The 16,601-nt window shown below is 38.7% G+C and overlaps 1 protein-coding gene across 7 annotated transcripts in view; it reads right to left on the bottom strand.

The window, feature by feature from the left end:
- Nucleotides 1–16,601, bottom strand: part of ARHGAP44 (Rho GTPase activating protein 44) — a 1,795,121-nt gene that overhangs the window by 188,805 nt on the left and 1,589,715 nt on the right. For 4 of the 7 annotated variants that reach the window (XM_044068796.1, XM_044068797.1, XM_044068798.1 and 1 more), the window contains one exon: nt 14,044–14,484. The exons of the other annotated variants lie outside the window; for them this stretch is intronic. In XM_044068796.1, the coding sequence (XP_043924731.1) occupies nt 14,044–14,484 (441 nt within the window). The remainder of the gene's footprint in view (nt 1–14,043; nt 14,485–16,601) is intronic. 7 annotated transcript variants of the gene reach the window in all.

The raw sequence follows: 16,601 nt of genomic DNA, 5'->3' as shown, positions 1-16,601 counted from the left end.
GAAGACACAATTACAAGTTCACACTAAGTTCAGACTAACCAGAAAGTACAATAGTATTACTGTGGTTATATTATGCAGACAGTAATTGGAACATAGTAAGCACATCTCAAAGGACAGCTACACTAGGTATAACACATACTTGACTAGAATAGCATAAAGTATGGCATAGTTAGAGTAAACAGTTTTTTCCTGTTCTTATAAGTACACAAATGTATGAGAATTGTCCAAGTAAAACAGGTCAAGGTGGCTACAACGCTTTAAAAATAAGCACCAAAGCTAAACCGCATAGCAAAGAGCACCACTCCTAATCACTTTACTGTCATGTAATTTCCCGTTATTTATACAATTAGATAGGAATGGTACTTGCTTTTGTTGCCTACGCACAACGCTTTGAATATGAGCCATTCACTGGCTATGTGAGTGGCTAAATGATTATTCAGTAATTTAAAAACCAAGCTAGGGTTAAACTGAAGGTTCTCTGCTAGCTAGTAGCAGGTTTCCTTGCATCCTTTAACAGCTGCTACACATCCTCAGAAAATAGGTGCAAAAAAGGCATTAAGACTGTTATAATTCAGGCAGTTATTTAGGGTTGTTTGTAGTTGGAATGTATCAGATAATCCCTCTCTTGTGTGAGTAGGTCCAGTCTGTGAGGAAGCTTATGGTAACTGTGCTTGACCATTTCCAAAAGAAGGGAGAACCACTGTTGCCTGGGCCAGAAAGGGGGGGGGGCAGGTCACCACAATGATCTTTGGAGAGTTCTACTGAATCTTCAGCATGACCCTAGGTATGAGTGGAAAAGGTAGAAAAGCATAAAGAAACATTGCTGACCATGGAAAAGAAAAAGCTTCTACTTTGCAGACTTCCTTGCATGGAGTCCTGGAGTAGAATTTTGTTAACTGATCATTGTGACTGGACAGAAAGAGATCTATTTGAGGTATTCCCCACAACTGGATCAATTGTTGGAAAATCTCCAGATTCAGCTTCTATCTGTGAGAGTCTGTCCTGGTCCTACTCAGCTTGTCTATTACAAATTGTTGCTCTGATGGGATGTAAACTGCTTGTAGAGTGAGCTTATGGTGAAAAGTTATATTCCAGGCTACCACAGTTATTCTGCACAGACAGCAAGATCTGGTTTCCCTATGTTTGTTTATGTGCCACATCTCTGTGGTATTTTCTGTAATCAGCCCTGGTGCCCACAGATGATTTAGAGAGCTAACAACATTTAGGATTGCCAAAATCTTTTTCACATTTATGTATTTTTGATCTGTCTTTTTCGTTCCAAGGACCCTGCTCTTTTGTCCCCAGAGATACTGCTCCCCAAGCAAAATCTGAGGCATCTGTTTTCACAGACTATGCTGGAACTGGAAGGGAAGAGATCTGGATTCAAATAAAATTGGTCTCTCTATCAATGAAGTTTCCTTCTCCCAAACCCTAAAGTGGAATCTGGCATGTCGAAGGATTTCATGTTGGGACCCTACTGATTTTTGGTGGAATCTGGCATGTCGGAGGATTTCATGTTGGGACCCAACTGATTTTTGGTGGAATCTGGCATGTCGGAGGATTTCATGTTGGGACCCTACTGATTTTTGGTGGAATCTGGCATGTCGGAGGATTTCATGTTGGGACCCTACTGATTTTTGGTGGAATCTGGCATGTCGGAGGCTTTCATGTTGGGACCCTACTGATTTTTGGTGGAATCTGGCATGTCAGAGGATTTCATGTTGGGACCCTACTGATTTTTGATATCATTCAATTTTTCTCATGTGGAGTCTTGCCAGAAGAATCATGAGAATCAATGATGCCATGTATCCTAGTATCCTGATAAATTCTCTTGCTGAGTCTTTTCTTTAAGTGAAAAAGCTCAGGATTACATCTCTAAATATAGATCTACATTTTCCTGTTAAAAAAACAAGCTCTTTGAACTAGCCAAGAAAACAATCCTGTGTGAAGGAATGAAATAAGACTATAATCTCCTGAAACCCCAGTGTTCGCAAGATATCTCTCACTCAAGTGAAAGATACCTGGCATTTTGAGAAAGACTATTAAAAGGTAAGCAAGTTATCTAGATAAAGAAAAATGTGAATACCTCACAGGCTGCAATAAACTTCTACAGGAGCCAGAAACTTTGGAAATACCATTGGAGTAGTGGATAGCACAAAGGGTAATGCAGAAAACTGTAAGTATGATCCAGTGACATAAAACCTTAAGAAACATATGAAATCTGGTGCTATAAGAATGTGATGATACAAATCTTTTAAATCTTGGGTCACCAAAAAATTAACTGGGGAATGAGAGGTAACAGACCATGATGAAACAACATTTTGAATTTTAGAACTGTCACAAATTGGTTTAGAATTGGTCTCCATGAAGCTTCTTTCTTTGGCATCAGAAACACTCTTGAATAAAAACCTTCTCCTATCTGAGAAAGAAGGACAGCTTCTATCACCTGCTGAGACATCAGATGCTGAATGACAGGAAGAAAAAAGAGAAGTTTGATCTGGCAGATGACGAAGAATCCCCTGAAAAGGAGGGAGGGACTTCCACTGCCATCTGTACCCCCAATGACTCACTGTCAGATCCCACTTATCTGAGACTGTTACCAAAAAGAGAAATGGAGAACAAGATGTTTGTGAAGCATTAAGGGCTTGTCAGGGTGGGAAGGGAGAAATAATTATGGAGATGGTTGTTTTGACTTGCTCTTTTTTTCTGGGAGGCTGATTACTAGCAGCTTGCTGTCACTGATTATTTTGCTTTTCATAAAAAGTTGCAGAGGTAGCATTAAACCCTTTGACAAATTTGAAGAAGGAAGGCTGAAAAGTCTATGAACCTCCCTGTATCGGCTTCCCTCTTTCATCACACCTTTTTAGAACCTCTGCAGCAGATAGTCCAAAGACTACCTCTCTGTTGAGGAAAGAATTTCAGATTTCAGCTTTAACATCCTCCAGACGATTTTGAGTATGTAACCAAGCCACCCTCCTCATAATAGTTCAGTAGCAGCAGCTCTGTAGGTGGCATCATCTGAATCATAAACACGTCAAAGAATATTTAGTCATTTGAGACACAGAAGCAATAAATTACACAAAGATGATTTTTCCTCTGATTAAGGAAATATGACAATATTGCTTACATTCTCAAAAAGGCAAGCTTAAACCTTAATGGGTGAACATGACAACTGAGAATTCTAAAAATATGTGCTGCAGAAGAATATGTTTGTCACCAAATCTTACAAAGGCTTTTTGCTTCTTGTCATAAGGGGAGCTATTTGTTTTAACAAGATGTTTAGCAGCAGCTAGGTTTACCAGTGATATCACTGCTAGGTCTGATCTGGAATTAGAAAATAAAAACTTGTAAGACTAAGGAACTTTATATAATAATAATCTATCTAGTTTTTTGGGGGAGAAGCCTGGCTGGCTGTTGGGCAGATTATAGGCTATAATAAATATATCATCCAATGCCTGAAGAACAGATGGGACTGAGAAAGTTCAAGAAATTCCACTTGCAATAAATCATAGTATATATTTAAGGATAGTAAGAGAACATTATGTTTCCACTTAGACAACAAATTTATTCTGTAAATTGTTTCAGTAAATACTTCCAAGGGACTGCCAGAAGCAACACTGTCCTCAGAATCAGAATCAAAAACCGAAGCAGAGAAAACAGAAGTTATCCTTTCAGAATCACTTTGTTGTTCAAATTCTTGAACATTCTCAGACATTAAAAATTTCCTTTTTTTTTTACCAGAAACATCAGAACCAGAAGAGTCAAGATCCTGAACTAAACCCTGTGCTAAGTGCAATACGCCAGTATAGTCCAGAGTAACTAAGACAGTTGAAGCCATCTGCCTAATTTTTTGCTTCCTTTCCAGAGGAATTTTTGAAGAAACAGACCTACTTTTAATAGGTAAAACCTCTCTAGGGATAGGAAATCCATTATGGCTAGGCAGAGAATTCCCTGTTCCTTCTTCCAAGACCGATGAGTAGTTCTCCTTTGCTCACCAAGGGTACTCCAACAACTGCATAGCATGTGTCTAACCTCCAGTCCATGGTGGCTTTATGGACTACATCAGAGGGAGTCAAGGAAAAAGATGAATGGCCTGAGAAACCAGAAATGACCACTAAAGATTCACCCATCTGTGGCTGAGGCAATAGAGAGGCCTGCTGAATAGGAAAGGCTGCTTAGAAATCTTTTTTTCTTTTTGTGGCTGAAAGAATAAAAGAGGAACAGGTAGAATGTTCCATGATAAAGCTGAAGAAGACACCTGAACCACAGGGAAGCCTATCATCAGTAGTTGATGAGACAGGTTAAGTATTAAAAAAGTTTATTCCACCAAAAAAAAAAACATAAAAACATAGTGAACAGCACTATAAACACTTACTCCAGCCCCCAGGAGTAACAGAACACAATTTTTACTTAGGAAACATAGCTTTAAGTTAGTTTTAACATTCTTCCTCAAAATTAAAAGGTGAAACTCCTGTTACTAAAGTCACGTGACAGTCTCTAAAAACACTTCTCCTTAGCTTAAAATTAATAATTTCACATAAAAAGTTCCTTATCTGTCAAGACAATAAAATGTGGACATTTTTTTTTCCCTGAAGGGAACTAATCTACTCAACAATGGAAAAGTATTGGCAAAAGTTCGATCCGCAAAAGTCCACAATAGGAGAGCTCTTCGCTCTGAAGGGTTTGACACCCAAACAACTCTTTTTCTTCAGTTTTGTTTGTGCTGGTGAATGGTTTAAGGTGCATGTAAAGTCCCTTTAATCTTTGGAAGCTGGACAGCTGTTATATCCTTAGCAGGACATAACCCCATATAGCTAAGGCTACTGCAGCAGTGATCAAATGATGAACATCAAGTAGTTGAGATAAGTAACCCACTGACCTTCCCCCACAAATACAGTATCCTACCCCAAACACACAGAGCTCACAAATCCAAGAAAAAGCTTAGTTAAAGGAAAAACTTTTCTTCACAAAATGCTCACATAAACATACACATAAGTTCCTTACAAATGAAACAAAAATCCCTGAAATTTCACTTTCTCAGCTAAAACGCATCATTTTGACAGAAAAACACCATTGTTTTTCCTCATAAAATAAGATATAGTTGAAGGCTTTTTACAATGGGGACTTATCTGCCTAGCTGTTAAAGATTGCTAGCTGACCAGCAGTTTGACTGGATCCACAGAAGATAGGGTTGTCACCTTTTCAAATGGCCATAGTGGGACATTTTCAGGACACACATCAGATTTTACAAGCCGACACAAACCCACGGTCAGTACAAAAGATAGAACTTTACTTTTTTGCCTAAATAAAAGCTTATTCTTGTAGCCGTTTAGTTGCTTATCCTGTTTCTTGTAACGTATAGGTATATTAGATACAGAAATAACTATTTTATAAGTATGTCCTGCAATCTCAGGACATTTGCCATTTTTAATATTTTTGGTCAGGACACAACCGCCCAAAGAGGGACTGTCCCTCGCAAAGTGGGGCAGGTGGTAACCCTAACAGAAGAAGATCTCTCTTCAGCGACAAAAAAGCTCTAAAGCTTTTTACACTCCAAATGTCTTTTTCCTTAGCTTTTGGAAGCAGCCCAGTTGCAGTGGGGCAGGATTTACATAGCTTAGGTTGCTGTAACAGTGATCCATGTTTCAACATTATACCATCAAAGAGAAGACAATGCCACTGAAGCTTAAGAGGATCTGAACACCCAGTGCTGGACCACAGAGGGCCCTTGTAAGCTGGAATACTCAAAGAATGAGAGAATAGAAGCAAAATGGAGCAATAGCAGGAACATTGGACCAGAGGAGGAGGCCAAGAGGAAGGATGCCATCAAAGACTGGACAGTTTGGCCATACAGGGAGAGGTGATAGAAGAAATGAGATACAGTGCAAAAGGAAAAACATGTCCATGTTACCAGTAAGTTCCATCATATGCAGGTACTGGGTCATGACTGCATGTCTAAAGAACTGGAAGACTAAAGTTATGGAAGTGAGAGGACAAAAGGGAGTAAAATAAGAGTGAAGGGTACTAATAGGATGTGTGAACATGGTGAACAGTTCAAAGGTAAGAAATATTTTTTAATGAACTGTGCTCCAATAGTAACAGAAAAGTACCAGTTAAAAGGAGAAGTACATAAATAGGCAGCTTGCTGTTACATGGCCTTTCTTTTGATAGACCATATTTTATAACATTTACTTTTTCATATGAAAGTAAGCTTTTTCTTTGAAACAATGGGCAAAATTGTTGTGGTAATTGAATGAAAATGGGAAAATGGGGGAAGTGGAGAAAGAGATAATTATGGAAACACTATACTTAGGTTTGACTACAGTGTATTACAGCAGATTGAAATTAAATGTATGGACTGTCACAAAAGTAAGAGCAAATGCAAAGGAAAGAAGTAGTGACTATGGGAAAGGGGATAGATTAAACAGACACAAACAACAGATATGAGCCAATCAGAGAGAAATGAATGAAAGAAGGATAGGGCTAAAACAGAACAGGAAAAAGGGACAAGGTTAATGACCCAAGTCCAGAGCTGCTCAAATTACAAGTTGGAGGGTGACAAATCCAACTATGAGGGGGGGAGATGGGGCTGAAAGTAGATGACGACCAAACGACAGAAGGTCTAGCTCAGCACGTTGACCAGGAGAAGACAGGAGAGCCATTCAAAGGCAGAGAGGATTGGGAGCACAAAACCAGACTGTACAGAATGGAATGAGCACAGACAAAGTGGTAACCTGGACTATAGAGATGGCTTCATACCTAATGAAAAGGAAAAACGTACACAGTAGGATGCACTGGGATATAATACTGCTTCAGGAGACCAAATTAAAGGTAAAAGGGGAGGGAAGATCATACGCTCACATTACCCGAAGGGAGAAACAAAGAATAAAGTAGGTGGTGGCAAAAGGAAAGTGGCCATCATTTTCAGAGAGGGATTATTAAAGGGTTAAGAATACTGGGGTGGTGAATGTGATCATTTGTAAGGGAAGAATAAATGGAAGGAGATGAAAAGTGGACCTATATGCCCCAAACAAAGATATAAAGGATGTTTACAGCAGGTTCTATGAAGAATGGAAGCAGATAAAACGGGATGGAAAGGAAATCAATGAATGGGATTTCAGTGTCACAATAGGCTCTTTGACAAAAGCCTGTACAGTATAAAGATGAAAACAGACTTAGAAAGGAACATTAAAGAAGGTGAGTGGAAGGACATTTGGAGGAAAAGACATTCTGAAAAGAGGGGAGTAGACACTTGCTAGAAACTGACTGATTCAAGCCAGTATACTGGACAGGCTTCTAGGGAAAGAAGAAATGCTAATCATGGCAGAGGAGATAGAAATACAGACAAGGCACATGTCGGATTGTGGTGAGATACATATCAGACCATGTTGTGGTAGCAATGACAATAAGAACAGAGAGAGAAAACAAGTATAGGGTTGGGACAGAGATGGATGAGCACCAAGTGGAAAGATCAGGAAAAGAGGCAACAATTGCAAAAACTGATAGAGGAGACAGTAGAGAAAAACAATCTGAGCAATACGTAAATGGGGAAACACTGTTAAGATGGAATAAAAGCAAAGGTTAGGGGAAAAGCGATGAGACAGGATGAGTGAAAAATAGGCAAGGTGAGGAGTAGATAACAAAACTGGAAGGTGAAGTGAATGGGATACAAAGAGAAATATGGAAAAGTCCACAACAGGAGAGCTCTTTGCTCTGAAGGGGTTGACACCCAAACAAGTCTTTTTCTTCAGTTCTGTTGAAGCACTGAGGTCAGGGAAGCAGTAACAAAAACTGAAGGATTGATGGTAACTGCAGTGGAAGTACAGCTATGGTAATCAAAGGACTACTGGTAGGTACCTGTGGAGGAATGGGATAGACATCTAGCAAGGAAGTACTAAAAGCACAAGGTGAGAGAGAAGTACTAAGCATTAGGGGAAAGAGGGAGAGATCATGCAGGAGGACAGTGGGGTCAGTGAAGCTTTTAGGGAATGCCAGGAAAATGAGAAGGAAAAGGGAGTCTACTGGGAGGCCACAGATAGAGGAGAGGATACCAAGAAGGAATACAGACTGAGCAACTGAGTGCAAAAATCATTATAAAGGAGCTCAAAGAGTTATGAAGCTGGAGTATGAAAGAATACATGAACCAGAGGAAATAGCAGACACAATGAAGACAGCCAAAATGGTGGTGATCCCAAAAGATGGAGGGATACAGAAAGTAAGGAATTACAGACCAGTCTCCATTAATAAACATAGGTATTATGGCAATGGCAAAAGTACTACAGAGGAGAATAGAAAAGAATAACACAGGAGCATCAGAATGGTTTTATGAAAGGAAAAAGGGCAAAAATTAATTGGTGGGCCCTGATGGAGTTTTTAGACAGAGAACAACAAAAGGGAAGACCACAAGAAAGGATGATCTTTTTTGACCCACACAAGGCCTTTGACAGAGTCAAGTATGAAGGGAAGAAGTGCAGAATGTGAAGTGTTACTACTCTGCAGAAAATGTGTTTCTAGGAGAGTTTTCTCAGCAAGATGAACCCTTCACTTTTAAGACCTTATCCAAAACCCCAAATCATGAGACAGTTATGGTTTCACAACTCAGTTTGTTCAGCTCCAGCGTCTGGAAATCTAAGGTCTTGTTGTCTTTGTGAAAATGAATAATTGAGGATTACAGTTGGTGATTCCAATGGAATCTTAAGTGGAGCAGGACCCTCTCTAAGAGGGGAAGGTGAAAAAATATAGATGAAGTTGTCACTATATAGGAGAGACATGCATCTATTCAAATGGTTTCAGGACGAGGCTTTAGCAAGGGATATGCTAGTAATATGTAATAGCATTTTGTAGTAAACAGGTCAATGCTGTGTCATACTCATGGATTAAAAAAAAAGTGCATGAGCTCTGGAAAAAGGCTCCAGTCATGAAGTGTCACCAGGGTATACCTCTTAACATCTTTCAGAAGGTACATCTCAGATTCTTGTATGCGGGGCAAAAAGTAATACATTTGTTTGGATAGCCTGATTCTAGAAGATGACAGTCGTGTCTGGAAGAGCCCTGAATTCTGTATCCCATTTTTCTTTATGTAATGTTTCACTCTGGTGTTGGCTGTTTGAATCAGCACTGCTTATTTCTTCATGTATTTCAAGAAGGGTGGAAATACCTTTTCAATTGGCATCATCTTGAGCAGATTGTGGAGCTTAGATTGCTGCAGTTTACCACCCATGGACAAAGAAGTCATGCGGAAGTGCTCTCCAGCTCCAATGGGAGGTATCTAAGGATATACACAGATTCAGAGTAGAACGGAAAACTTAAATGCAAAATGATTGTTCACCACATCCACTCATAACCAACATCGGATAAGAAATATCACCAGGGTATTGAGTCCGTTCAGAAACCAATGCACTCTACATAAAGACAAACATATCACACTGCAAGGTTATGTGCACATATTAGTCCCAGCAACTGTAAAGCACTTTTTTGAAAGTTAGGTAATGACTATTGCTGCATATGATGAAGTTTGTTCAAAGCAGATGCAGGAGGGTGAAGAAAAATCCCAAAAAGGCCAATATATGTGATGTGCTAAGTTGGGATTTCAAATTATGCCAAAAAACTGAAAATATTTGGTACATCTTACTCCTGACCCAGATGACAGCTTCTAGAGACTTGGCTATAGGAAGAGAGTCATTGAGAGAGGGAATGATATATATACTGGGCCACAACAATAAGCTACAACTAGCGAGAGACACTGCAGGAGTGTCTCCTAAGGAGCAGACATTAACCCAAGGTCTTGAACTGAGAAGACTGAGCCCCTGGGTCTGTAAGTCATGCCTTGAGTTTTTGATAAATAAAAAATGTGAAGATAATATTTTTTTTAATTCTATGCTGCAGAAACACTTACCTTCCTCCTATAAGGGAAGCAGAGCTTGAAAGTTGAGAACCTGAGTTTTTGTGCAGAGTTTCAGGAGACAAGATCTTAGAGGATGGACCATCAGCAGTGATGGACATATCACTTCTGGTGACTTGGAGGCATGATAATAGGTATGCCACTTTCAAGGAAGCCTCCATGTTAGTCTAGGAAAATGTTCATAGCTCACAAAAATGCTCACATTTTCCTAATTGTCATTTCGTGGACATCAGTTATTCAGAACAGTACAGTATGTTCTTTGGGCCTGAGGACTTTCTGAGGAAGCAAGCTCCTAAAAACAAAATGGCCAGGGATTTGACTAAATCTTGAAATTTCTCCTGCGGCACACACTGAGTTTGTGAAGTAATTCATTAGGCAGTTGAAAGACTGAACAAACTACAATTAAAAATAAGTGATGTTTTTTCACTGATGCAGTCAATGACTAGTCTCTTGAGTGTACAATGTATGGAGACAACTTTGATGGCTTTGTTGAGGAAATGACCATCGTCTATTAGCCAAAGTCTGTATCTCAACAGGATGCTTCTCAGAGTTGATGAAGTATTGGGTGAACACATGCTCAGGCCTACCATCATCAACAGAGCTAAGAATGGTTCCTAGTATCTCATGGAATATAAAAATATAGTGGACATCTTCATCACCAACCTTCTTCCAGTGTTCAAGAAGGTTGTTTCCTTTTGATGCAATGTAATCTGATTAAGTTTAGTGCTGGAGGTATATAATACAACCAATTGCCAAGTTCTAAGCAGTACAGGTTCAAGAAGGGAAGCCCTGGGGTGCCATTTTTTGCCCACAGCAGCATCTGTGAAACAACAGCTGAAAAGTCTTAACTATACTCAAATGTATTACAAGTAACAATTCATTCAGAATCAAGAAGAAAACAAAAATTAACTTTTGTAAATGGAATGCTGATAAAAATTTACATGGAAAGGCCTAGAGTTTAACTAAACATGTAGTTTAGCTCTTTCTATACAATGCATTGGAAAAGAACTGAAGGGAAAGGGCTTAGACTTTCCTTTAAGACAGTTATTCGTTAGCAAGCATACGATAAATTAAAAAGCAAAATTCTACCCAAAGAGAACAAATCTTTGTAATCAACAGGAACACACTGTACTGGTGGAAAGAGTGTAATACTGAAGGCCTTTCTGATTTACACTCTCCTTAAGGCCAGCTTTGAAATTGTAGTAAACTTCACTTATTAACTGAAAAGAAGGCAAATAAATAAATAAAATAAAATAAACATAACAAACAAACAACCCAGAAATGCAGTCAAGCAAATAATAATTTATAGCCATTGAGAAGATGGGGCAGGCAGGCTAACACCACCTCTGTGATGGACATTTATCAACTCATGCTGAGGAAGAAAGAGAAAAGATAGACCTTAACCTTATACTGAGGTACCATTTACACAAAAAAAGATTGCTGGAGGAACCACTTGTTACATAGAACAAGCATGCATCCCAGGCATATCTATCTGCATGTCATGAAAGGGCAACTCTTAAGAATCTCCAGGATCTGTACCAATGAACAGGATTATGAAGAAAAGACAGAACAACAAAGAAGAGACTTCAAACAATGAGCATACAAGGATGAAGAAATTCAGAAAAAAGTCTTGGAAAATAGGGCACTTAGGCATACAAGAGGTAATCCCCATTTCACTAATGGCACTAGGCAAGATGAAACTGAGTAAACAACACGAAGAAAGGATTATGCTGATGGATTAAGATGCTTAATGACTTACAGCAATAATGCAAAACAGGTGTGTCAAGTTATAAGGAACAAGTGGAAGATTCTCACAGGGGATGAGAATATCAAACGCATCATTGGTGACAAACCTCGGTTTTGTTTTAAAAACAGAAGGAATCTGAAACAGATATTATGTCATGAGAAAGCCAACAAATGAACTGCAACATGCAAAGGCACATTTCCTTGCAAAAGATGCAAAGTCTGTTCATACATTGACTCTAGTAACCGCTTCATACATCTGACTACTGGGAGAAAATATATGCTTGACTCATATGCTGATTGCAACACCAAAAACATTATATACATCACATGCTGTAATAAATGCATCCATTTCTATGTTGGAAAAACTAACAGACCCCTCAAGGACAGATTTATGCATCACCTAAGTGATATAAGGCTTTAAAATAAAACCAATGCCTGAAGTCAGCATATCGCTGCTCATCCTGGCTATAAATTTTATTTTATGATGCTGGACATTATAAAAGAGAGTCCAAGAGGTGGTGGTATAGTTAATAGAACTGAGATAAATGAACTAAGATGAATCACAGACTTATAGGTTGATAAAATACCAGGACTGAATGGAATGGCTCTTTTAAACTCCTATTAAAGGGGTGGAAACTAAGAAGATGAATCCTAACCTCATTGGTTCTTTAAGATATCAGAGCACTTCTCAGTTATTCAAGTGCAGCTGTCTGTTTATTCTAGAAGATCTGAGGAAGGTATCAAGCCAAAAGCGCTTATCTTAGAGCTCTTATCCATATATTTTTTACCAAGTTTTATTTGTGGTTTCTTATGAGTTTTGTATTTACTATAAGTTTACATTTGATTTCCTCTCCATGGTTGCAGCGTTTGATTTTTACATTTGTTTGATTTTGTGTCTTAAGTTGCATTCAGCAGTTTATGGAGTGCTTTGCATTACCATTTAAAGTTAGGAAAAGTCAAAATGATGGCTGAAATCGATGAGTTGAAGTCTATTTTTTATTCAACTGCAAGACTTCCTTTAGAAAGCTCTGTGACTCACTCCTCTGATAAGTACGTTTTCAATGTGATAAATTTTGACTTTAATCATTAAAATCAGGTCTGCATCATCTAGAACTGTGCACTTCTCAAGAAATAAGAATCACCAGTACATTGAAACAACTGATATCTAAAGAAAAGCAACACAAGATATGAACTGCTGCTACAGTGAAACAAGTGGCAGCTAAATAAAAGCAACAGGGATGGTAAGATGGCTGATGCCATGGTAACTGTGACACGACAAGCCCCTCTTGGTGTTTTGCATGCACACAGTTTCTACTAGCAACAACACCACAGGATCAATCCGTCTTCCATTTTCAGCAGAGTTGCTATATGAATGAAGCATTAAGTTAGTCCTAGAATTTACACAGTTCTCATTCTCAGCTATAACAGTAGAGTCTGCAGTATCTTTAGAGTAAAATGGTATCACTGAAGCCAAAGATTACAGTCACAACATAAGTAATCATAATTATCTTATATTCTTTTGTAAACGTGAAAAAATATTAAATCAGTTATACATTAATATCAAACACACAGATTTTCAGAAACATAACAAAAATGCAGATCCTGAAATGGAACAAACAATGGTGAATCGAACAAAAAGGCAAGGTTGAGTGTATATTATTGTGGGCATAATAGCACACCTTTAATAGTGAATATACCACAAAACTGTAGGTTTTTACCAAGAAACAGTTTTATCCCACAATAAACTACATCTCATGTTTTTCCTGCAATTATAAAATGGGTTTCCTGTGTCTTTTTTGTAGGATCACATAACTAAGTTATGAATTTTCTTTTCTTTTTTATGATTACACAACCAGAAAGTGAAGTCTACTGTTAATACTGCAGTATCACTAGGACATTGTTATTTTTCATTGAAGGCAACTTAATTGAAGCTCATTCGGTTGCAGCCAGAAGACCAAACAGGGAAAGTGACAGTATTTTTTATATGAGAGATTGCATCCCTTACACCTCACATACAGAGGGTTGCACCTGCTCTACAACCCTAACAAATAACTCTAATTCTGAGGCACCAAACGTCAAAACAAGTTATATCATTTACTGATGGGTTGCCTATTTGGTTTACTGGATCCAACAAAAGAACTTCGATGAAGCTGGCTTTACTAGACCAGCAAGTTACTATATCAGCATTGCCAATGAATTAATTACAGTAAGCACAATTTATTAGTTCTTTTACCCATTTTATAATGGCCCTTAAAACCCATTCAGTGCTGGCTTACTTCAAAACCATTTAAACAAAATGTACAGGAAACAGCTAGCACCTGACTGAAAGGGTTAGACTCACCTTTGTCATACTGGAAGAACAAAATTTCATTGTCAAAAATAAAGGATTTAGTTACCTAGTCAGCCTGGTTCCTCTATCTCTGGCACAGGCACAGCTGACCCACGGGGGAGAGGCTGACAGGGAAGGGTGAGAAGGCAGAGTGGCACAGGGCTCATGTTTGGTTAAGACAAGAGGGGTTTTGATGAAGAGGGGTGACAGATTAGTTTCAGGAGCATGCGGTTCAGTGAGGGAGCTCTGCTTTGGGAGGTGAAGGAAGCATGGCTTAGGGTTAGAGTTAATATCAAGCTGGTGCGAGGAAGGAGGAGGCAGGGTTGCACTATATCCAATCCATCTGTATGGGGAGGGGGTTTCAGGTCTAGAGAAAGATTGAGTTTTAGGGTGGAGATGGTGCTGATGGAGAGGATACTGATAGCAAGGATGAGATGAAGGTCTGTCATCCTCAGGGGAAGGAAACTTGTAACAGGAATCCAGAAGTTTGGAAGACACATCATCCGTGCTGCAAATGTTTAGAAAACAAACAAAAAAAGGCAACATGGTTTGAAAAGGGAGCCACAAACTGAGAGAAAAAAACACTGACACAGAAGAAAAAGTCACTCCACACATTTCAGGACAACATACATTTGTACAATATCAACAGATAAGTAAGATTTAAGAGGCATAAAGAAAGCTTTCTCACTTAAAACAATTACAACACAAAACACATTATACAAGTACACACAGAACACAGAACTGGAAGGCCAGGCAATGCGGCAATACAATTCAGCCAGGATACAGAAGTGAAAATACTTGAAAACTGTAAACCTTTCAAACATTTTAATAAAATGTACTAGTAACATGCCACGCGGGATCTCTTTCTAAAGAAATTGCATGTCTTCAGCCTTTAAACAACAACCAGTGTGTCACGGAAAGGATGCATACATGCACTTTATAATGCTAACTGCACACACCCAGCCCAATAAGTTTATTTAGCACTACATCATTGTGAATGGCAACAGATGTGATGATGGACCATGGATTGTTAGCTGAATACATTAGAGAGAATGACAGCTACAAAGAAGAATGTCTTGTGCAACTAAGGAAATGTCAACACTTTCAGCAGATTGTAGATTTTCACGTATTTATGAACTACATTTTGTTTGACAGATCCTAACAAATCATCTGTGCTGAAGCTTTTAACTAAATTTAAACCAGGGGTGTAGTGGCCTCTAAGAAGTAATAATATACTGTTCATTATGGGGGGGCTTCTGCCACTCCATAGATATCTATAATCTTTGGCCTTTTCTGTGTGTATTTTTTTTCATTTTTTTGAAAGAGAATCACTTTGGAGAGGAGTTGTCAGATAATCCCTTTGCAATAAACTGTTGCTCATCAGGTCATATCAGATCACTTCCTCTATCTTTTAAAATGTCACTATACTTGGGGGTATAACAGTCTCTCCACATCTTGAGAGTTAATGTCTAAATAGTGGAACAGAAGCTTAAGAAATGTTGATGTCAGTTTTCATTACTGGCAGCTTGCTGCAGATATACTGGATCTTTCTAAAAGGGAGCTCTTTTACACTAGGAGAGAAACCTAATACGCAGAAAAGATAAGGAATAGTAGGGAAACAGGCAAAAGAAAGCCGAGTGGAAACAAAGCTAGGATTCAACAGAGGAGATAAAAAAATGAGATAAGAAATTATTCTATTGGACCATAATCCTCATCTTTTCTTGCCCTACAAAGAAAAACTGCTTCTAATTATTTTTTTTTATTTAAATGAATAAAACAGTAAGTAGTCTGGGTTCTCAAAAGGGAAATAAGGCTACAGGAAGGTTATTCTTTTCTCTGTGTCCTTTCATCATTCCCCTTCTTCCTCCAGCCATACTGTTGCATTAACTTACTAGATTTCTACTGGCATGGATTGGCTGGTTTGTTTGCTTGTTTATTTATTCCTGGTTTTTAGTTCCGCACATGTTATTCTAACTCAGAAAGGATCAAATTAAGACTGTTGTTTTAGTCTGACCTACCCTCTCTTGCACGTATATTAAGCCAGTTCAGGAAGTAAGGCAAGCCTCCACTGGTTACACTGTTCAAGTTACTATATGAATACAAAAATGTCAGAATTCAATGCAGGATGGATAAAAGGGCATAATAATGGAGAGAGAAATGATGGTAGGGATGAGTAGGATTTAGAAAATATTTACAAATGTTCCCTGCTGTATATCAGGATCTCAGACTTAACTATTTACCATGGTTTGATTTTTTTTCTTGACCTCATTTCCCACAGCGACCTTTAGGTTTGCCTACCAGTATTGTTTTATGGACCATTTCAGTCTCCCTTTCCATGCTGGCCAGCCTAACCACAGTGGATCCTAATGAAGTAGATACTCCTTCTATCAGGCGAGAAATGATACGTGGTACCTAATCAGTGGGATAACTGGAGGGTGGGGCTCTGTTTTACTTATGTCTCTATAATGTGTAAGTAGCAGGAATGCTGACACATGACCACAGCCCCTTACAAGCTGTACTGAGACCCCTGTGTAACACCGTTCCCCATTTGTGGAAAAGCCTGCATTATGCTACATCTGGACCTTTACGCCATTTAAGGGAGGATACTGTATTCAAGAGTTTTCC

Source organism: Protopterus annectens, chromosome 4.part0 (genome assembly GCF_019279795.1).
Source record: "Protopterus annectens isolate FY-2018-M chromosome 4.part0, PAN1.0, whole genome shotgun sequence".
NCBI lineage: Eukaryota > Metazoa > Chordata > Ceratodontiformes > Protopteridae > Protopterus > Protopterus annectens.
This window is presented reverse-complemented; position numbering and strand designations above follow the sequence as displayed.